The sequence below is a fragment of the Mus pahari genome, chromosome 5 (assembly GCF_900095145.1).
Source record: "Mus pahari chromosome 5, PAHARI_EIJ_v1.1, whole genome shotgun sequence".
NCBI classification, from domain to species: domain Eukaryota; kingdom Metazoa; phylum Chordata; class Mammalia; order Rodentia; family Muridae; genus Mus; species Mus pahari.
In genome coordinates, this window is record NC_034594.1 from 135,384,811 (window position 1) to 135,408,893 (window position 24,083).

At 42.2% G+C, this 24,083-nt stretch overlaps 1 protein-coding gene across 2 annotated transcripts in view; it reads left to right on the forward strand.

The window, feature by feature from the left end:
* The first annotated feature begins 12,216 nt into the window (after positions 1-12,216).
* The window catches only part of Vamp4 (vesicle associated membrane protein 4), a 28,130-nt gene continuing 16,263 nt past the window's right edge, over positions 12,217-24,083 (forward strand). Inside the window, exons 1-4 of one of the 2 annotated variants that reach the window (XM_021198478.2) lie at positions 12,217-12,356; positions 15,741-15,857; positions 19,895-19,941; positions 23,695-23,745. In XM_021198478.2, the coding sequence (XP_021054137.1) occupies positions 15,792-15,857; positions 19,895-19,941; positions 23,695-23,745 (164 nt within the window). In that variant the 5' untranslated portion in view covers positions 12,217-12,356; positions 15,741-15,791. The remainder of the gene's footprint in view (positions 12,357-15,740; positions 15,858-19,894; positions 19,942-23,694; positions 23,746-24,083) is intronic. The other variant, XM_021198476.2, reaches the window with a different exon arrangement.

Here is a 24,083-nt window from a genome sequence, read left to right on the forward strand (position 1 = left end):
TATAAAACTGGAGAAAGACAATTCTCCATGGTGGACAGGGAGTGGCTCATGTAATAGGGAAACTATTTTCGGCTGGTCATCTTAGCAGATGGGCCTGTTTTCCACCCTGGAGGTAAATGAATGTCTCCTGTGTCTTGCAATAATGGAAGGCAGGCGTAACAACCCAGAATGATTTCATACCCTTTTATTAGGTGGGTGTCAACACTTTCTTGAGGATATTGTTGACCTGAGAAGTAATTCGCAAGCTAATACTGGCTTCCTCAGTGTAATACTGTGCTCTGTAGTTTGCCAGAAATTTTTCTTATACAATGGTTTGGAATCATGGGGGAAGAGATTCTGAGCTGCTAAATGAATGCTGACATTAGCAGAACTGACCCTTCTGGCTGGAAGATCATGTCAGTCTTGTTAAGTATTAATCAGCATCATCCTAGGAAATGGTCACACACCGGCAACCATACACACATAACTGTTAATAAACTCCAATTGCTTGAAAATAAATGAAGGAAATTATACTTGGGTCTGATTGAGTCAGTCGTAAGTGTTCCATTCACCTCCCAGTATTCTCTTTGTTCCGTCGTTTCTTCTGTAACCGAATCTGTTGCTCTACAATTTTCCTCATACGTATGAATTGCTAAAGCATTCCCATTCATTTTGACGGAGGAAGTAACACATATAGGAAACAGGTTAAGTTGGGCATGGTGGCGCATGCCTTTAATCCCAGCACTTGGGAGGCAGAGACAGGCGGATTTCTGAGTTCGAGACCAGCCTGGTCTACAAAGTGAGTTCCAGGACAGCCAAGGCTATACAGAGAAACCCTGTCTTGAAAAAAAAAAAAAAAAAAAAAAAAAAAAAAAAAAAGAAACAGGTAAGTTATTAGGCCTGGAGTGGGAACTTCAGGAAAGTCAGGAAGGTGGGGAGAGGAAGGGGTGGCCCCAGGGTCAGCGATGTGCGCCTGGTGTGTGGGACCCCAACATGAAAGGTTCACAAGTTTTCTTTTGGATCCTATGTGCAGCCTGGATATTGGGGAAGATTGTAAGGGTAGACAGCAACAATGTTTTCTCCACGATTTTATTGGGAACCAGTTCCTGTGCAAGGGGGAAAATACCCTGAAAAACAATTTATTTTCCTCCACAACTGCAGCACTCACTCAGCACTCTGAACCAGGTGCATCTCAAGCGTCTGGCCTTAGGGATGATCTCCATCCTCAGCCCATAGCAAAATACTTTCCACAACCAAAGGAACGATTTTAAAATAGAATTCAATAAATAAAATTCATTGAAATGCTCCACCCAACATCTTAAATTTCTGATCCAGCATCCTCAAGGACACAAACCCCAAATTCCCTCAGTCCAGGGTAATTCTTCTCTAAAGCAGAAACTCTTCTTGCTACGGGGTGGCTGGAGTACAAGGAAGCTCTTTCCCTAAAAAGAATCTCAGATTATGGTGCCAAGACTTTTTATTGTCACTAATGATCCTCATCTCCGAATAGTTCATCTTTAGTTGGCTCGTTGCTGGCTGGCTGGTTGTGTCTTTGGTTTGGTTTTCTTTGTTGTTTATTGCTTTGTTTTTAACAAGGTTTCACTCTGTCGGCCTGGCTGGCCTACAGCTCACCATGTAGCCCACGCTGGCTTCAACTCACATCAATCCTCCTGCCCCAGCCTCAGGAGTGCTAGGATTACAGGCATGAGCCACTAGGCCTGGTTTAAATAGTGTCTTTATCTTCATCTCTCTGACATAGGGTAGAAAAAGCCATATTTTTTAAAATGTCATTTTAAGAATAGAAATATACTCCATATAACATAAACTCTATCAATATTGAAAATATTGACATTCCTTACCTCACTCTTATCTGTCCCCCAACTCCTCTGTCTGCCTTCATGGATTTACATACTCTGTAGATGTAATAAAACATAATCCTAAGACCTCCAGGTACAGGTGATGCAGGCTCAAGGTTTGATCTCACGGCTTCCTGCTGCCGCCATGCCAGCCACTTGTCATGCTTCTATCCTGACTTGATAGACTTTCATACCTCCGAAACAGGGCTGGTGATGTCTGTGATGGTTGTAGAGTGTTTGCCCAGTTTGTACAAAGCTCAAAGTTCAATAAGTTCAATACTAAGTACCACAAAGACCAATATACATGAAGGATTGGAGGGAAAAGGAGAATCAACATTGAACCTGAATGTCTAAGGCCATACACGCATCCTGAGTATGTAATGGAGCTGCAGATCAAAGTGACATTTTCCAGTACAAAGGATGAACTCAGGTACTTTGATTAGCACTGTTCAAAAGAGATGGCTAAAGTTGCAAGGTCATTACATCCCCCAGGTTTCGCTGCATATGTAGGGTTATAATATGTAGCATCTGTGTTTAGCTTCTTTCACTTATTTCCAAGGCTCCTGTCTTATGTATCATGTATTAGTATTCCATTCTATTTTATGGCTGAATGAGATGGATGTTAATTCTTTCCACTTTGAGCAATTATGAATAATGCTGCTGTGAACATTAACAAACACAACATTTTCATGAAAGTGTGTTTTTTTATATGTCTAGGAATGAGACTGCTGGTTCATGTGTTCATGATTATTTCAAAGAATAAATCTGATGGGCTTGGTCCAGAAAAGCAAGTTAAGGCATAAAATTTTTCTCAAGGCATTGTTACGATCTGTTCCATTGGCAGTACATATTGCATAAAGAAAACCCTAATACTCTACCACAATTAACACTGAGAAATAAAGAGAGGGGAACAGGTTGGTTGTGACAAAAAGGCCAACTGTAAGTTCAGCACTTAATGTCCTCCAAAAGCCAGGACAGACTTAAAACTACATAGAACAAAAGGTGGAGGTTCACAGAGGAATAGCTTAGAGGAAACGATTTAAAAAACAAGGAGGTGGCTGGGAGTGGCGGTGCACTTGGGCAGAGGCAGGCAGGTCTCTGCTCTGTAAGTTTGCCAGTCTGGTTTGCATAAACAGTTCCAAGACAGTCTGGGCTACATAGAGACATTGTCTCAACAACAACAAAGCAAGAAAGGAAAATAGTACTAGTAAAACAAATGCATCAAATGCATTATCTCTCTGAAAAGTTGCAAAGATGCTAATGTTATTTGGTATTCCATATGGAATGCATTGGGTTTTGGTTTTTTGTTTTTTGTTTTTTTTTTAAGTATAAATCTGATCATGATGCTCTCCAGTTGCTAAATTCTTGGGATGCTTTAAAGTGCCTTCATGACCCAATCTCATATTCTGCTATCAACTGACCTGCCCTCTCTTTTCTCACAAATATCAAAATCCTGAGTATTAAGAAATTGAGAAGTCGGGGCTGGTGAGATGGCTCAGTGGGTAAGAGCACCCGACTGCTCTTCCGAAGGTCTGGAGTTCAAATCCCAGCAACCACATGGTGGCTCATAACCATCCGTAACAAGATCTGACTTCTTCTTCTGGAGTGTCTGAAGACAGCTACAGTGTACTTACATATAATAAATAAATAAATCTTTAAAAAAAAAAAGAAATTGAGAAGTCAGACGTAAAAGAATGAAGTTCATTTCCTATCTTAATCACATACAAAATTTAACTCAAAATGAAGAAAGGGTCAAAACCTACAAAGCATGGGAGGAAGGCTTACACAGGGATTTGGCAGGAAGTTCTTAGAGCTCCAAAAGCAAACATGGACAAGTGGGACTAAAACAAACTCTAATCCCCTGTACATTGCAGCAATCATTCAACAAGTTAACGGACAACCTACAGGGCAGGATACAATGCTTGTAAATCATAAGTAACTAGGGTTATTATCTAGAACATATGAACAACTCATATACTTCAACATCAATAGCTATTGTAAAAATAGACAAAGGACTTGGGTATATACAATGCTACACATTGCTATTGTAAAGAAATATAAACCAAACCTTTGAAACCATGCCTGTAACCAGAGCTGAGAAGGAAGATGTCAAGATCCAGGTCAGCCTGGAGTGGACAGTAAGATCCTAGCTTAAGAGAAAAAAACTGAAAAACCATTCCATACCACAGAATGAGCAGAGGAAAGCAAAGCAAAACAAAACAAAACAAAAAAACAGAATACAACATACCAAATGCTACTGCAGATGTGGAGAAATTGAAACCCATCTGTACTATTAGTGGAAATACAAAATGGTTCTATCAGGGAAGTTTCCCAAAAATTTAAAAATGGTTATTGTGTGATCCAGCAAGATCACCCCAAAGTCTATACCCAAAAACAGAAAAACAAAAGGAAAACGGAAGTATGAAAAGTCTTTTTAAAACATACTTATTACTTGTGTGTGTGTGCTTCTGTGTATGTGTATATGTGTGTAATGTATGTGTATGCCACATGTGGTAGAGTTCCCAGAGCCGACGGTGACAGATTTCCTGGAGTTAGACTTATAGGTAGTTGTGATCTGTCCAACATGAGTGGTGGCCATTGAACTTGGGTCCTCTGCAACTACTGAGCCATCTCCTGAGTAAAGGGAATGTTGAAGAGGTGCTTACATATCATGTTTACAAGAGCATTAGTCTCAAGAGGCAAGAGAGAGAAAAACTCAAGTGTTCCAACAGAGGCAACAAAAGTGGCAGGTCTCTACAGTGGAGTGCTCGTGGGTAAGTGGACAAACAAAATTCGGGATACATGGCATTCAGCCTTAAAAAGGAAATCCTGACATATGCTTAAGGACACTTCTCTGGGAAACAAGCCAGCCACAAACTTCCAAATCCCACATGATAGCGCCTATATAATGTATCTGACCTAGCCAAACACACACAAATAGAAGGCAGACCTGATAGCAGGGCGTGGTGGCACATGCCAGGACTTGAGAGAAGGATCAGGAATTCAATGTCATCCTTAGCTACACAGAAATTCTGAAGCTACCTTGGCGGCATGAGATTCCATCTCCAAGTCTGGGGTGGGGCTGAGGAAGGGCAGAAAAGGAAAGCAGAATTATGGTTGCCAGCTGTTGGAACTGGGGACAAAAGGGATGTTGCCAGTAAGTATACGATTTGAATTTTGCAAGCTATCAAGATTCCAAGGGTCTGATGCCCAACATGTGAGTGTACTTAACACTGAAAACCACCTACTTCAACATAATGAAGATGGAAAGATTTATGTGTTTTTAAGCACAACAGTCAAAATACTATTTTTGAATGCCACATTCTTTCCTGCCTAGTGGACTTTGCTGTCCTTCTGCCTGGAACATTCTCTCCCTTGTTTTTCATGACGGGAGCCTTTCACACTTTTAGTTAGCTTAGAAATTTCCTACTCAAAGGTACCTACTCCCTCAGAAAGCCTATTTTTTTTTCTTTCTCTTCTAGTCTTACTGTCAATAATTCTTTTATTGTTTCCTAAATATCTGTGGCGATATGTAATTATTTGACATACTTATTTTGGTTTGAAATTTAATCTATGGTAAAAGCAATAATGTATTTTGAACTATGCTCATGACTTAGTAGCAGACACACAACAGGTACTATGCATGTGAATATACATGTCTGTAAATATTCCAAATGAACATTGTCAATTTTCTCCTTACACCACATAGATTCCTGGGGATCAAACTCAGGACATTAGCTTTGCTGCCACACCCTGTACCAGCTGAACCACAACTAGCCCCATGTTTCTTTTTATGTTCTTGAAAGATATTTTAAAAAGATCAAAGACAAAAACAAACAAAACCAGCGCCAATGGGCCAGCTCTTGCGCTAACCAGCTGTGATGACTTTTGTTGGTTGTCAGCTTGGCTATATCTGGAATGAGCAGTGAAGGGTATACCTGTGATCCAGATCTCAAGAGAGGAAGACAAGCTGCCTTTAATCTAGATCTTGAGATGGGAAGACACACCTTTAATCTGGGCCACACCTTTGTTACTTTAAATGTAAATGCCATTTTATTTTCTCTTTTCCAGTTCATAATCCCTCCTCTGTATCTGCACACTGCCCCTTGCCTCTAAGGACAGGTCGTTTCTCCTAGTCTAGAATTCGACATCTTGTAGTCTCATCCTCTCATTTCTGTAGCTATTTATAGTTGGGTTTTCAATTTCATTCATACATTGGCTAAATGTTGTTATTAGTAAATACAACTTGTTTATTTTCCATGGGACCTTGACTCCACAAAACGTGTCTTAGTGGTTGTTCTATTGCTGCTAAGAGACGCCATGACAAAAGTAACGATTATGATAGAAAGCATTTAATTGGGAATTAGCTTATTATTTCAGGGTCTCCGTCCATTATCTGCATGCAGGGAGCATGGCACCAGGCAGGCAGGCGCTGGAGCAGTCGCTAAATCCTGATGGCTAGGCAGAGAGACCCTAGGCTTGGCATGGGCTTTTGAAACCTCAAAGCCCACCCCTAGTGACACACTTCCTTCAACAAGGAGACATCTCCTAACCCTTCCAGTCCTTTCAAAACGTCGCACTCCCTGGTGACTAAGCATTCAAATATACGAACCTATTGAAGGGCATTCTTTTCTTTTTTTTTTTTTTAAAGATTTATTTATTTATTATATGTAAGTACACTGTAGCTGTCCTCAGACACTCCGGAAGAAGGCGTCAGATCTTGTTATGGATGGTTGTGAGCCACCATGTGGTTGCTGGGATTTGAACTCCAGACCTTCGGAAGAGCAGTCGGGTGGTCTTACCCACTGAGCCATCTCACCAGCCCTTGAAGGGCATTCTTATTCAAACCACCATAAAAACAAATCTGTAATTCTACTAAAAATTAAACTTGACAGTGTGGCTTCCATTTCTCCCATGCTAATCAAAATACTTGTGAAAAATCAGTAATGGCCTTGGAGTCAATAAATCTATTGGCTTTTCTAGTATTTTATGTTCTCTGAGGTTTTGATACAAGTAGTCTCCTTTCGACATCATTGGGGTGGGAGTGTTGGTGCCTGACCAGCCTTCCACACTCTTCTATTTTTAATTTGTTTTCCTTGTGGCTTCCCCGCCCCCACCGTGTGTGTGTGTGTGTGTGTGTGTGTGTGTGTGTGTGTGTGTGTGTGTGTGTTGCTGAGGCAGTCCTTGCCATAGACACTCAGACTGGCCTTGAGTTTATCATCTTCTGCCTTAGCTTCTCAAGTGTTGTGATGTTCTCAGTGATGTACCACAAGCCTGACTTGTCTTATTTAAAGTGTCCTGTCTTGACTACTCTGCACAAGTGTGACCACTGATAGCTCTTCATCCCTTCACCCCAGGTACTAACATGCACTCATTCTTAGAATCACAGCTCTTGCTCCTTGGCTCTGGTCTGGAAATCCTTTGGGAATGCTTCCCAAGGGTTCATGTGTCAGTCCTCAGAGCAGCAACGTTGGAAGACAGTAGAATTTTTAAGAAGTGGAGCTTAGTGGAAAGTAATTAAATCATCAAACATATCAAGACGGTGGATGAACTAAGAAGACAGACACAAAGCTAAGTTCCTGGAGGTAGTACCTTTGTTTATAAAAGCAACACTCTGTTCGCCCCACTGTGCCTTTCTAGTTTTCAGGAAATCTCTCATTTTTTATGTGCTTCTTCCATGAGGCCATCTGCTACATGATGTAGACAAGGGGCCCTGACAGAGGCCAATCTGATGGGGCTATTTGATCTTGGATTTTTCATCCTTCCAAATATAGTAGTTAAATGAACCTTTTATAAAACACCCAATTCCAGGGGCTGGAGACATGGCTCAATAGTAGAGCATTGACTACTCTTTCAGAGGACCCACATTCAATTCCTAGCGCCTACATGGAGGCTCACAACTGTCTGTAACCCCAGTTCCAGGGAATCAACACCCTCACACATACACACATACACACATACATACATACATACAGGCAAAACACCAATGCATATAAAAATAAATAAATCATTATAAAATAAAATAACCAATTCTGATATCTCAATGCATCAGTAAAAAATAGACATTCTTGTAAATAGTCTTCCTTGGACTCTTCCTAGATATGGCAATTGGAAGATTCTTATACTAAATAACTTTCTACCCTAAAAAGAAAAGAAGCAAAAGGAAGAAAAGAGAGACTTCATTATCTTTCTTTCTATGAGGATGGTGCTTAAAGACAAGCATTTGACAAATTGTGGCCATTTTTAACAGTAAATTAAGATGTATAACACAACTAGATGTGTTTCTCTGATGTCCTCATTTGAAGGAGGGGCATTTCCCTAAGATGTATAGGGAGTTAGAGGGAAAACAGAGTGTCTCTATGAACCCTTCTTTTTTGTTTTTTTTCTTTCTTTCTTTTTGAGACAGCGTTTCTCTGTATAGCCCTGGATGTCCTGGAACTCACTTTGTAGACCAGGCTGGCCTTGAACTCAGAAGTCCGCCTGCCTCTGCCTCCTGAGTGCTGGGATTAAAGGCGTGTGCCACCATGCCCGGCTCAAACCCTTCTTTTAATGTCATGTTTAAGGTTTCTGAGGAAGTCATCAGTGCATTCCCAGTACCATACAAACATGGTTTTAAAAAAAAATCATAGTCAATCTGTATTTTAAAGTCACATAACTTTCTTTTTTTTTTTAAAAAAAGATTTATTTATTATATGTAAGTACACTGTAGCTGTCTTCAGACACTCCAGAAGAGGAAATCAGATCTTGTTAAGGATGGTTGTGAGCCACCATGTGGTTGCTGGGATTTGAACTCCAGACCTTCAGAAGAGCAGTCGGGTGCTCTTACCCACTGAGCCATCTCACCAGCCCACATTCCTTTTTTTTTAACCTCATAGGAAATGATAGCAACAAAAGATTGAAAGCTGGAAAGGAAATAAATCGAGTAGCAATTGCCTTAGCAGATTTGAGAAGTAGGAATCCTGAGCAGGTCATGAGACAACCTGATTTACACAGAGACCTCAAATACGGCTTGGGAATGGGAATGAGAATTTTTGGAAGAAAGCATGAGATGAGCTAAATCGAAAAGAAATGATGGAAAGTCCACTTAAGAATCTGACGCTTGGGGCTGGAGAGGCGGTGGCTCAGCAGTTAAGAGCACTGGCTGGTCTCCCAGGGAAAAACCGATTGAATTCCCAGCACCCACACGGTGCTCACAACCATCTGTTTCTGTTGTTTGTTTAGTATTATTTTTCATTAATTAATTATTTTACATCCCAGTCACAGCCCGTCCTAACCTCCCAGGCTCACCCTCACAAATCCCTCCCTCCACTACCCCCTCCCCTTCTTCTAGGAGAAGGGGAAGCACCACTTGGGTACCAGCAGGCCCTGGGATATCAAGTTACAGCAAGACTAAGTGCATCCTTTCCCACTGAGGCCCTGTGGCCCTATCAGGCAGTCCAGCTAGGAGAAAAGGATCCAAAGTCAGGGAACAGTCACAGACAGCCGCCACTCCAATTGTTAGGAGACCCACGTAAAGACCAGGCTGCACATCTGTGCTGCAAATGTCTAATAGTCCTAGTCCTGTATGCTCTTTGTCTGGTGGTTAGTTGACTCTGTAGGTCTTGTGTCCTTGACTGTTCTGGCTCTTTGTCTGCTGTTTCTAATGAAGCCACTGGAAATACTAAGAGTCAAGCTGGGCAGTGGTGGCGCTCGCCTTTAATCCCAGCACTTGGGAGGCTGGATTTCTGTGAGTCTGAGGCCAGCCTGATCTACATAGTAAGCTCCAGGACAGCCAGGGCTACATAGTAAGACCCTGTATCAAAGCTCAACACCTTTTTGATGCTTTCCTTTCTCCTTCTAGAGCAGTGCTTCTCAACCTTCCTGATGCTGCCACCCTTTAACACAGTTCCTCATGTTGTGGTGACCCCAACCATAACATTATTTCATTGCTACTTCATAACTGCCATTTTGCTAACTGTTGCAATTCAGAATGTAAATATCTGTGTTTTCCGAAAGTCTTGGGCGACCCCTGTGAAAGGGTTGCTTGATACTCCTCCCAAAAGGGTTGAGAGCCACAGGTCGAGAACCGCAGCTCTAGGTGCAAGACACTACTTGAGTGATTAACGTGTGTGCATGCAGAGTCTGGTGGGATTCTGGGTCAAAGTAAAGAAGACAGACACGATGAAGGCAGCCATGCCTGCCTCCCGTACTACCTTGATTTACCTGTGGGCACAAGCAAGTAAGGACTCAAACAATCAGTGCTTCTTACTGAAAGTGGTTTTTTAAGTTCCTGTTACAGAGATATTTGTAATCATCCGTGCTTACTAGTAATATGTGACTGTGGTGGTTTGACTAAGTATTGCCCCAGGAAGCTGTCATCTTGGAATGCTTGGTCATTAGGGAGTGGCACTACTTGACAGGGATTCGGAAGTGTGCTCTTGTTGGAGGAACTGTGTCACTTGGGGTAGGTTTTGGGGTTTCAAATGCTCAAGCCAGGCTCAGTGTGCTCCTCTCCAGCACCATGTCTGCCTGATGCCGCCATGCTGATAATGGACTAAGCTTCTGAACTCTAAGCCAGCCCCGATGAAATGCTTTCTTTTATAAAGGTTGCTGTGGTCATGGCGTCTCTTCACAGCAATAGAACACTAAATAAGACAGAGACTCACACTGACCATAGAAATCACATTTCCTAAGTTTTCACAAATGCTAGTGATAGTCAAAGGGACTCTCCCACCTTACTAAAGAGTGGGGGCATACGTTCCTGGCCCAAAAGCTATCAAAATAAGTAGCCAAGTTAAGGCATTATGACTAAATACCAAGAAAAGTAACAGATTATTCATAGAAGCTAAAGAATGACATGTCTATTGTAGCTCTATTATCGTATTTCCTTATGCTGTTAGCAGACAAGCAAATAAATATACGGATAAAATCATCAACTGAAGGGGCTGGAGAGACAGCTCAGCGAGGAAAAGCACTTATTGTTCTTGATAAGGACCCAGGTTCAATTCCCAGCACCCACATGGCAGCTTGCAACAGTCTGTAACTCCAGTCCCAGGGGATTTGACGTCCTCATCTGATCTTTAAGAGCATCAGGCATACACGTGGTACACATATATGCACGCAGCCAAAAACACTCATACACATAAAATAATAAATCTTTAAAAACATTAAATGAAGCCGGGCATGGTGGCGCACGCCTTTAATCCCAGCACTTGGGAGGCAGAGGCAGGCGGATTTCTAAGTTTGAGGCCAGCCTGGTCTACAGAGTGAGTTCCAGGACAGCCAGAGCTATACAGAGAAACCCTGTCTCGAAAAACAAACAAAAAAAAACCCCCAAAACATTAAATGAATAGAAATGAACAAACAAGCAAAAAACCACCTCTGGACTGTCTAGTGACTCCGTGATAATCTCACTACCATGCCCTGCCAGAGACACTAAGATACTTCCATCTGGGCAGGCCATTTCAGTCCAAGTCAGCCAAGTTGTGTAGGAGAAAACTCGCATCCAGTGGGTCCAACATCAGTCCTACACTAAAGACAAGGTGAAAGAGGGAGTTTTCTCCTGGAATTTTCCTCTTCCGGTTTGTTTTTTGACCCTGAACATCTTTTCTTATGTTTGTGTCTATCAAATAACTGGCAATATATTTCCCCACAGTTAAAAAAAAAAATCTTAACAAAGGACTCATAACCATTAAGCTTAAAAGACATGTAGGAGGATAAATTAAAAAAAGGAAAAGAAATACAAATTTCTACGGTTTGGGAATAAGTCTAGCGACGCCAGACTTACTTAAATAAATATGTCAAGCAGAGACTGAGAAGGAGATGAATATATTGGCGGAATGGCAATGTAAGGGTGGTTTCCCGCCTGAATCCCTATGTCTGAATCCTGCCATTTAGGCTACAACCAAAGGGAATGAAACTGGGTGACCCTCACCAATTTTGTAAATGGTATCAGAGAGATATTTCATCACATGTGGCCCCTTTTACCCAGCTCCCTCAGACAGCCCCGCAAAGTAGCATCTTCTACGGGACCTACATCCTAGTCACCCTTTCAGCGCCAGTTGAAAGACTTCTCCTCAACGTTCCCTACTCATCCCAGGTACAACCCACGTGCTCCTCCATCGGATCGGAACGTCACAACCCCTAGGGATTCTCCGGGATTCAAGAAAGGCGGACGCGATCGACCTGCTCAGGGTCTCCATTGCCTGAACCTGCCCCCTCCGCCAGGGGACAAGACCCGGAGCGCCGAGACGCTCGATCTCCGTTGCCTGAGCCCGCCCTCAGTGCGCCCTCTCCAGGACTCGGAGTACCGAGCGGCTCGATCTCCCCCGCCCGAGCCCGCCCCCTCTGCCCAGCGCCAGGCGGCGGAGCGCCGAGTCGCTCGATGAGCGGGGGCGCTGCAGCGGAGCGGAGCGGTGGCGGCTCTGCGCCCTCGGCCTGCCTTTCACCCTCCCACCCTTCATCCTCGGCTTCCCGCTCCCTCCCCCGCCCGCCCTGCGCTGCCAGCAGGGACTGCTGCCCGGAGCCCATCCGAGACCGCAGGTATCCCGCCCCGGCGCGCCTTAGGAGGAAGGAAGCCAGGCGACGCCCCTGCCTACCGCCCCCAACGTCCGCTGGGGCTGGGAACCGGCCTGCGCGAGGGCCGGGTCGCGAGTGGGGAAGGCCGGGGGACCCGGGGTGTCCTGAGGAAGGGGCGCGAGGACTGGGGAGGGGCTGGGGCGGCCGAGGAGCTTTGAGATCGAGTTGCCCTTCAGGGGAAGAGCTGTTCCCGAGGGGGCACCTGTACGGGGAGTCGGGAGGCCAGAGTTCCGAGCAGAGGTCGGAATGCGTGGCCTGGGGTGGCGGCGGCGAAGGCAGCCGAGGAATTGGCCAGGGAGACTCGCCTGAGGTCCTTCCTCGGGGTTTCGGAGAAAGCGCGCATCCCCGCTGTGCTTAAAATGACCGGAGGGTGGAGGTGAATCCTTACACGTAACAGGTTTTGCGAGTAAGATTTCCAGTCACGATTTGCGTGGAACTGTCACCAGCCGAGACTGCAGATGAGAAATGAGGAAGAACTGGCGAGGGGGATGGAGGCTGAGCAAAGGAAAGCCGTGCCTAGCCAGATTCGAGCTTTTTAGTGAAATGAAATAGAGCTTGTTTTGTCGAGGTAAAAAGCCAATGTAGATTAAACAACAGGTTAGAAGTGGATTACGTGTAAAGCCACTGACGAGAGAACGTACTACAGAAGATGCATACGTGAGATTTGAGCGAGCGGGGAAGTACACGTAAGAGTCATGCGATGTTGACACTTAAGTGCACCGTGTGGTGTTCCATCCACGACGTGGAAAGACATCACGATGACTCTTACTACGTAGACACGTTAACCGACACGAAAATTTTTGGTAGGAGGAACTGTAGGTAGAATGGAGTCAACTCTAATTTCTGAGTACAGTTTATTTCCGCTACTTAATTTTAATCTGTAAACATCATTAGTTGCGGGTAGTTCCAGGGTAGGTCGTTTATCTGCCGTTTTGCTGGTGGTTTGTTTGTCTGGCCTGAGTTTGCTTCCTTCCTCAAACTGATAGCTTGGATTTTAGAACTTGAATAAGAGGTTTTACTCATTAAGATTTAGTGTCATACCGTGTAAAGACATTTTGTGAATTTGCTTGATCCCTCTTTCCTGTTGGCTAAGATCAGCTGGGGTATCTGTTATCAGCCAGTTGTTTCTTTTGGGCTGTCAAGGATATAAACATACCGTCCAGATACAGTTTAAATCTCACTTTCTCCAGTTCTTGCCTTATCAGCTTTTTTTCCTGGTGCATTCTGTAACATTTCTGCATGAAATTTATTCTGAGATTAAGATGTAAGGAATAAAATGGGCCAGATGATTCGAACGGAAGTAATGTGGAATGCAGACCCCCCCCCAGGGCTGTGACTCAGGCATGGATGGCTAGCAGCTATGTTACAAGTGAAGTTGTTGGTTTGAAAACAAACAACAGGAAGCTGATCTCAATGATATTACATTGATTCTGGCTTCTCTTAGTGCCTAACAATCAATAAACTAATATCTAAATTATTTAAATATCTGTTTGTTTGTTTTTTATAGAAGATGGTAGGTTGTTATAAGAAAGCATGCCCTTCTAAAACAGAGTTCTAGAACATTATGACAACTAAATGAATAAATATTAAAACTGATAGTGCATACACTTACTGGTCTGTTTGAGTGGTATGACATAAGGAAGCTAAGAATGCTTATGTTACTGAATATGCATATATGGTTTAGCACATACTAAGCATCTTAGGCTTTTACCAATTATTAGTCAGCCATCATCTGCTCCAAAATACTGGAAATGTGTATTTGCATACAGCCACTCCCTAGAAAATTTTGATTATGTTGCACACTCAAATATTTCCTGGAAAAAATCACAGTGCACATTAACATTTAAAAGGCTGTGGGGTGCTTCCATAGCAAAGGAGCCCAGCTTTGTTTAACTTCTTTGTTTTTATATATGAAAAAGCACATTTTCTCTCAGAAAATGTCTGTGAACCGGACAGCAAGGAGGGTGTTTTCCCTCAAAGAGCAAGCAGTTTTGCAGGAGATTCTCCAGGAGACACCAGCTGAAAGTCCTTTTAGTTCATTTCTACCACTGTCTACTAGAAAATAGCCACAACTGTCCCCTTCTTCAGGTGGCCACTGAACAGAAAACATTCTACAGAAGATGTGTATGTGAGATTTAAACGGGCAGTGAAGTACACATAGAGTGTACTTCCAAGCTGCTAATGTACCTGATTGGCTGTAAATTGTGATGGCCACAGTCTCTTTGTTGGTTTCAATTAATTGACTACACTGGTCCGCAGAATGCAGGGAGACACTATGCTTAAGCTTGCCAGTTTATTTTTAAAGACTGATATCAAGGATGCAGATTAATTATCAGATGGGATAGATGGAAAAGTATAGGAGGAGCCAAGAGCTCTTCTGCCCCTCCAGGTGTCCACCCTCTTGAAAGTCACATGTTTTTATCTCAAAGCACCCTGGGGTCTCGACCTCTGGGATTCTTGTATCTGGGGTCCCAAGCACTTGGCTTTTCATGGAAGCTTCATTTATGGGACTAGCAGATTACAACAGCAGCTGTCAGGAATCACTTCAGCCTTTAGCCCTCCAGCTTCTCCAGAGGTTGGAGGGCTGTGAACTGCAAGAGCTCAGCCTTTTAATCCTGACTTGGTTTTTTCAGTGATAGCCTCCATTCTGAAGCAGCTTAGCCTGCCAGACACCTGTCACCTCATTAGCATAACTCACCTTTATCTATCACGGGTTAGGGCTGCTAGGGTCTGTGTGTCAGGAAAAAAGAGGAAGGCCGGAGAGAGAAAACATGTACAGATACACACATTTGAATATGTGTGTACATATATGTAGTGAGTTTTATATATAAATATAGAATTGTTATTACCAGATTGTCACATTAGTGCTTACAAACTAGCCTTTCTTGTGGAACACTAATGGATGATAGTTTATAAATGTTTTATAACTAACTTCATGCAGAATCCTGGAAATCACTCTTTTACAGATGAGGAATGGAGTCATTGCTTAAGCAACCAATTGAAAGTTCAGTGACTAGAAGTGAGCCACTTGTGCTCTGACTCCAAGTGAAAATCATAAAGCTTTTCAAGATTTAGAGACTATTCCCATTTTCTCCCACTTATTTACCATATTCTCTACATGTTTCCTTAGGGGAATAACATTCATTTTTATTCGGGTTTTAACTCAATCTTAATCTTCAATCTAAGACTTAGCATATAGACTGTAGTCAGTGGAATGGAGGAAAAGTAGTGAATTAAAGTTAGAAGTGAGGAGACACTCTCATGTAGTGCATTGTACAATGTTAGGCACTTAGTTTATACCCCAAGTTCCTCATATGGTGAAATTTGTTTGTTTTTTTCTCCTGTAAGGTGGTGAATACTTACTCTGTTGGGAAATACAGGAGTCTGTGAGCAGGAAGTATGCCTCCCAAGTTCAAGCGCCACCTAAATGACGACGACGTTACCGGGTCTGTGAAAAGTGAGAGGGTAAGTTTAGGCTCTTCGGCTTTAAGGAAACTGCGTGTAAGTTGCATTCCCTGCAGATGATAGAAGAACATCTGAAATGTATGGAAACAGAAACAGGGGCAGTCCTTTTCCTCTTCACCTACAGGGTCCTGCCTGATGCCCCATAATAAAAGGAAGGTTAACAGAGGAAAACTAGAACATATTTATTTGTTCATGGTTTTATTTTATGTGACATGTGGGCCTTTAGCCCACATGAATACCTAAAAGCAGGGTGAGTTGGCCTGTTTTTATGCTGAGGTTTAATGAACATGGACGACTGTGTAGAAATGTGATTGGACAAAGGGAGTGATCTAATAGCATCGAGAAAGGAGGAGGAGGAGAAAGGAGGAGGAAGAGAGACTGTTTCCTCATTTCTCCTTGCCCTCTGTCCCTTCCTTCCTGCTGGAGATGGCACAGACACCTTCTGGAGTAGGGGTCTTAGGAACTGCCATCAAACAGGGTAGGCCAGAGAGTGCTTTTAATGATCAGTTCCTAGGTAGAAAGATAGGGGGCAATCAGGGCAATGTTTTTGGGTTTTATGGCCATTTAAATGGGATGTTTACAGTTCAGAGGATCTTGGTATTTTAGAGTTGGGAAACTACTAGCACAGTCAGTTTTAAGACCTATCAGTGTCTCTGAAGGAGACCGTGTCCTCTCCGCCAGTCCTCCATGCCCCAGTCATCCCTTTAGCCACAGCGAGGAAAACTCTAGTTTGACTTATTCTGAACATTTTATAAAATGTAAGTGAAATCACAGGATGTGTATCTTACTGTGCTTGCTTTCTTTGGCTCATAATGTTTTCAAATTTATGAATATAGTATAAGTACTTTATATTCCTTTTTTCTAAATATTTTATGTATATAGGTGTTTTGCCTGCTTGTGTGTCTGCACACCAGGTGTTTGCAGTACCCAAGAAAGCCATAAGAGGGCTTTAGATCCCCTGAAACCGGAGTTACAGAAGATCATGAGCCATCATGTAGGTGCTGGGAATTAAGCCTGGCTTTTCTGCAAGAGCAGCCAGTGTTCTAACTTCTGTGCCATCTAACCAGTCCCTCTATGTCATTTTCATTGCTTCTTGGAAGATGGTGCATTTTATAATTGTCTCACAAAAAGTCTTACTTGGTTATGTCTTTCACATTACTAATATTCTTAATGAGTGAACTTACCAGGGTATCTTTTCTCCACACCCCACCTTATTCTTTATTTGACATTTACTTTAGGTGAATTTCTTGAAAAAAAAAAATATTGGCTAGACTTTGCGGTATTCTGGTCATATAAAGTTTTGATTTTAATAGGGTCATTCATTTTTTGGTTTTTCTAAGACAGGGTTTTTCTGTATAGCCCTGGCTGTCCTGGAACTCACTTTGTAGACCAGGCTGGCCTCGAACTCAGAAATCCGCCTGTCTCTGCCTCCCAAGTGCTGGGATTAAAGGCGTGCGCCACCACCATCCAGCTAGGGTCACTCATTTAATGTAAATAATATCATCGGACTTTCTCTGTGCCAGCCACTCTCCTATGGGCAGTGAATACCCTGTTTCTTATTTTTGGCTGACTCTTTATTATCATGTGAACTTCAGTTTAAGTTTCATCTCTGCAGAATGGTTTTCCACAACAGTCTAAATCCCATGTAGTCAGTCACCTGTCACTTTCTGCCCCATTGCTGTTTGAATTCTCTCCTTGGCATTTGTCTCAGGATTACCCAGTACTTTGAGAGTTGAGACATGAGGATGGGGCCCGGCATGGTGGTGCCAGCACTTGGGAGGCAGAGGCAGGCGGATTTCTGAGTTTGAGGCCAGCCTGGTCTACAGAGTGAGTTCCAGGACAGCCAGGGCTTCACAGAGAAACCCTGTCTCGAAAAAAAAACAAAAAAAAAAGTTGAGACATAGTACAGCTCACATATTAAATTCTCAGTGTTAACAAGTATAGAACCTTCCTTTGTTACTCTTTAGTATGTGTTATATACCAATAATTCTACATAGACACAACTATCATACATATATGCATTTCTTCTGTTCCCACACACTTGTGCCAAATTGGTTGTTTTTCCCTTCATCTTTTACCTTTCCTTGGCACTTTAGTGATTTTACCCTCTTTGCTCTTCTTCCCTCTGTTTTTAAAATATTAACTGAATATTTTAGCAGCGATATTTAAATAAAGCGACCCACCTTCTCTAGTGTACTTTTTCTTTCCCTTCCTGCCCTCACTCCTCACCAGGATGTGCACATCAGCACACGCCCACTTCCTCACATTGTCCTCCCACACTCAGCCTCAGAACTTTTTTTTTTTTTTAAATATTTATTTATTATATGTAAGTACACTGTTGCTGTCTTCAGACACTCTAGAAGAGGGCGGCAGATTTCATTACAGATGGTTGTGAGCCACCATGTGGTTGCTGGGATTTGAACTCAGGACCTTTGGAAGAGCAGTCAGTGCTCTTAACCACTGAGCCATCTCTCCAGCCCGCCTCAGAACTTTTAACAGGACAGTCTTAAGCTCTCTTGGAGACTCTGTTTGTTTGTTTGTTTTGTTTTGTTTTTTGGGGACAGGGTTTCTCTGTGTAGCCCTGGCTGTCCTGGAACTCACTCTGTAGACCAGGCTGGCCTCGAACTCAGAAATCCACCTGCCTCTGCCTCCCAAGTGCTGGGATTAAAGGCGTGCAGCACCACTGCCCAGCTCTTGGAGACTTTTTATTAACTTATTGTCCACAGTGACTTTATCATCACTTATTTTAATATTTGTGTGTGTGCATGTAAGTGTGCTCACCTGAATGTGTGAGTGTGAGGACTACAAATCAACATTAGGTCACTTCCTCTGTTGTCCTCCACCTCATTTTTGAGACAAGGTCTCTCGCTGACCCTGGCACTTGCTGACTGAGGAGGCTTGCTGGCCAGAGAGCACCAAGGGTCCTCCTGTTTCCATACCTCAGCACTGCGTGCAGAGAGATGCGTGATGCCATGTACACACATGGATTTTCAACAGTGATGCTGAGAATCCAAACTCAGGTCCTTGTGCTTATGAGCCACCCCCCACCCCCCACCCCCCACCCCGTGGCTACAGGTTTGAGTAGATCCTTTAATTAGATCCTTCTGTGTCTTGAGACTTATTTGTGGCTGGTCTAATTGTTAGAGGAGCAATGTCCTCAGAAAAGATACATACATGATTCATTTCCCATTTCTGTAGAAGCAAATTCCCCCAAAGTTAAAGCATGACAAAGCTACTATTTTATATTCTCTTAGGGGGAAATTGCTCTTTGAGACAAGCTGCAAGAGGCTTCCTGCCTTTCTTGGTTCATACCCTTCCTCCATCTTTAATCTCAGTCTCATAGTGTCTCTTTCTTGCCTCCCTCCTCTCTTGGAAAAATCATTTTCCTTAGTTGTGGCTTAAATGAAAAATCAGTAAGGACCTTCAGACTCCTAAGTTACCCCGTCAAGTCTTTTTCACCTCACAAGTTAACAGTCACAGGTTTTGGTACTGGGACTTGGCTATCTTTGGGGCACCATTACTCCGACATACATTGCCTACAACATATATGTTATCTGTGTCTGAAGATTTAGATTTCGCTTAATTTTAACCTCCTGTTAGGACCTCATGGTCTTTAGGGAGATGAAGCACCGGCTTCATTTCAAGGGAGACTTCCCATTTGATAATATGAAACTGTAAAGTTACCTTGTTGGAAATTAGCATGACTATTTCAGGATAAGTATCTAGAAAAGCCTTTATCTCTGCCCTAAGGTCACCCCCTGTACTCATCCTGGGGTAGCCCTTGGAATCCACAATTCAGTGCTGCCAACAGAGAGGGTGGAGGCAGGGGGCAATGATAAGATTCTGGGATTGAAAGCATTTTCTCTGGAAGATGAACAAAGTTCCATTTCTTCTAGCTGCCATGGAGGCATCTGTAATTTACTGTTCCCTTTGTCTGGAAGCTTGTTTTTAAGAAATGTGAGCCTCCTAGAACTTGTCTCTAAGGTTTCGTAGTTCCTCTGTATCTGAAAACTCAAGGTGCTCTCATTTCTTGGCAGAGAAACCTTTTGGAAGACGATTCAGATGAAGACGAGGACTTTTTTCTGTAAGTTAATTTTTTTTTAACCGGTTGTAATTAACATATAAGGAAGTGCATCTAGTTAAAGTGTCCGTGTGAGGTTTGCTCTGTGCTAAAATAAATCTTTATAGTATCATCAAAATAAAGGATGGGCACACAGTTGCCTAGAACTTCCCCGCAGCTCTCTGTAAGCTGTTGCTCTCCTGGGCTACACTCCTTTCTGTCACTGCAGAGTTTGTTCCCTAGAGTTTGATATAAATGAAACTATATGTCGTGCTCCCCCCACCACACACACACACACACACACACACACACACATCTTTTTATACATTTAAAACTGACTTCATTTACATAACCTGCTTATTTTGAGATCCACCTATGGGTCAGAGGCCATGGCTTGGGGTAATGTTCTATTGTATGAGTACCTACAGTCCATGTATCCACTCACTTGTGTGTGAGTCATTTAAGTAATTTCTAGATGGTTTTGCTCAAACATATAAAACTGTTGTAAATGCTTGTGTGCAGGGTTTTATGAGAACATAAGCCTTAATCTCTCTTGGCCAAACCCCTAGGCGTGAAGGCTGCTGCACACTCATATCTGTGTTCCAAAGTGACCACACCACCACTAGAGCTTTGGTTTGATTGAAATCAATTTATATATATATATATATATATATATATATATATATATATATATATATACTCTTTCCCAAAAAAAAAACAGGGTCTCACTCTGTAGCCCAGGCTGTCCTCCACCTCAGTTTCCACTTTGCCTCTGTTTCCCAAATGTTGGGATTATAGATGTGTGCCACTGTCTGTCTAACACTCTTTCTTTTTCTTTCTTACTCTTTCCCTCCCTTTCCTTCTCCCTCTCCTCTCTCTCTCTCTTTCCTTTATTTCCTTGTTACTTCTTATATCATAAATACCATAGTGAAGAAATAATGCCATTATAGTAGATTTAATTTATGTTTTCTTGTACAAGCATTATAGTTTGGACTTCGGAGTTTTGACCCTTTGGGCATTTTAAGTTAAATTTTGTACATTGCTGAAGTAAGGATAAAGGTTTTTTTTTTTTTTTTCTGGCATATGACCATCTGATCATTCCAGAACCATTTAACTAAAAGATTATTCTTTCCTAATGAGTTGCCTTGGTATCCTTGGTATCCTGCTGTAGTTGCCAGGAAGGCTGCTCATTCAGGGCTAGGTATGTGTTTAGGAAGGGCAACTTTGCTGCGGGAGTCTTCTGGCCAGAGCGGTGTAGGGTCGCATGGTCTAGATGGTCAACTTGTCTTCTATCACTTTTTCCTTCTCACGCTTTCCGTCCCTCTGAACTTCTAGGGCCCTGAGGAAAACACTGTACTGGGGACCTTAAGAGTCCCATCCATCCATCCAGCACTTGGAGTCTCTACCTCCTGGATAAGGAGCATTTCAAGCCCTCCCAGGGTGACGCTTAAGGTCCCCAGTACAGCATCTTCCTTGGGGCCCTAGGAGTTCACAGATGAAGGGCCAAGCCTGTGCTGTTGTCCTGGTGTCTCAGTGTGGCCCCTGATAAAGGTTTTGCTGAGAACAGCTCCAAGGTAGTTAAGGCCATTATGCAGCAGGCTCTTCCCTGCCAGCTCCAGGTGTGTGGTAAGTCCTGCACCCTCATCCTGACTAATCCGTAAGGAGAATGCTGCTGAGGGAAGATGGAGGCATGTCTTCAGGCCAACAGGAGACACCCAACCCCTTCTTAGCCTGTCTGAGGACTCAGTCCAGGGCTAGTGTCAGTGCTGTGGCAGTGTTGGGACAGAGCTCAGCTTACCTCTTCTGACTCGGTAGCTGTAGTCACAGACCATAATTCTGCCCTGGGAGCACCAAGATGTGTATCTCACAGACACTGAGGCAGACAGTATCCTGTCCATTTCCAGCCACGGCTCCTCAGAAGCCTCTTGCTTTGTTTGGTCTTGTTTTTTTTTTTTTTTTTTTTTTTAATTTATTTTTTTTTTTTTTTTTTTTTTTTTCCTGTTGTTAATAAAAATATTTTGTGACAATTCATTGAAACTGAGTATAGGGACAGTGCCTGTAGTTCTAGCTACTTGGGGAGTGGGAGATTGCTTGAGCCTAAGTGTTTAAAATTTAGAAATTAAAAATTAAATAAAACTGAAACCCATGAAGATTGTTGATTAGGCTACAATTCTAATCCAAGAGTGGGAATCTTATCATTTGGGCAGAAATGTGAGATGAAATGTGGAGATATTTTCTATAGTTAACACGCAGTTGGGATGTTTGGTTTAGTTTGGTTTGGGGGTTTCTCTACATAGCCCTGACTGTCCTGGAGCTCACTGTGTAGACCACACTGGCCGCAAACTCACAGAGCTTTTACTTGCCTCTGCCTCCAAAAGGCTGTGAGTGAAGGTGAGCACCACCATGCCCAGCTTTCTGAATGGTTTTAGCACAATTAGTTTTGGGGAACTATCTCATCTGTTGCATCCTTTTTAATGACTGCTTTTTCATGCTTTTCTCTTGATTTATTATAATCCCTCTGATTCAGAATATAAAATATTGTGCTTTGACTTACCATTTGGGATATAATGCTGGTCTAGAAGTTCAGTATTTAGTTGGAGCTCAGAAAACCTAAAGGGAAAAGCTTACAGAAGTAATGGCAACATGATATTTTCATACTAATAAATGGTATTATTTTAATGAATAGTTTGATTTTTTTTCCTTCAAATACAATCTCTTACAAATGCATACTTTCACTTCCTTTAGAAAGTTTCATGTATAGTAAGAACCTATGTTGGTTTTTTTTTTTTGAGTTTTGTGGTTTATACCTTATTTTCTATCTTCAGAAAAATATTCATCAAAATATCCTGAAGTTCCCATTCCTAGAACATTGAAATGGATGGATACACTTGACTATAACAAGATAATATAGGGAACTTGAGACTGTTAAATATTTCCTAGTGTTCTTCTTCTTTTTTTTTTAATCTTTTTTTTTCAGATTTATTTATTTTAGGTATATGAGTACACTGTAGCTGTCTTCAAACACACCAGAAGAGGGCATCAGATAGCATTACAGATGGTTGTGAGGCACCATGTGGTTTCTGGGTATTGAACGCAGGACCTCTGGAAGAGCAGTCAGTGCTTTTAACCACTGAGCCATCTCTCCAGCCCCTTCCTAGTGTTCTTGAATTTTCCTCTCACTGTGTGGGTATCTATAAGAAAGATATTCAAAAAAATACTTCAAATTTTTAAATTTTTTTAATAAATTCAAAGTGAATTACATGTTTTAGTTCTAGAATTGACCGTAAAGGTATTCATAGTCACTTACAGTTAAATTGATATGACATTTCAGAGTTTTATGTAGAGAGGAAAAAGTATTATTTAAGATCGGGATTATGTGCTGGGCAGTAGTGGCGCATGTTTTTAATTCCAGCACTTTGGAGGCAGACGTAGGGGGATCTATGAGTTCGAGACCACCTTGTTATACAGAGCAAGTTGCAGGACAGATAAGGCTACACAGAGAAACCCTATCTCAAACAAGCAGCTTAGGATTATGTAATCTGTACCTTCCCAGGAAGTTTTGACACTTGAAAGGATTGTGGTTAATGATATATACCTTGAAGTCTATACATGATTATGTAGCGTTCAGTTCTACCAACACCTGTAAAATACAGTTTTGTATGATTAATGATGATCCATATTTAGAATCGAGCTTGATTGTACACATAGGTGTAATTCTTGTGCTCATATTTGTGAAATATTGTGATTACTAATGTATACTGCATGTTTTATTTTCAGACGGGGACCATCTGGACCAAGATTTGGACCTAGAAATGATAAAATTAAGCAGTAAGTTTCTAGAAACTCATTTGCTTAATTGATTGTCATAGTTCTCTGTAGACCACAGCTATCAGACTATAGTCTGTGAACAGATCTGCCTATTGTTTTTATAAACAAAATTGTTTTAATTAGAACAGAGGCTATATCTATTTGTGTCCATATTATCCATTGCTGTTTTTTAACTACAGTAGCAGAGATCATATGGCCCAAAATGCCTTTAATTCATGTAATATAGGAAAGAGAGTGGCCAGAGGTGGTAGTTTCCTGCACCATTGTCTCACACTGCAGCAATAATACCAAAAGGAGCTAGTAACTGCAATTCCAGTTTGGAATACTGTGTTACAAGG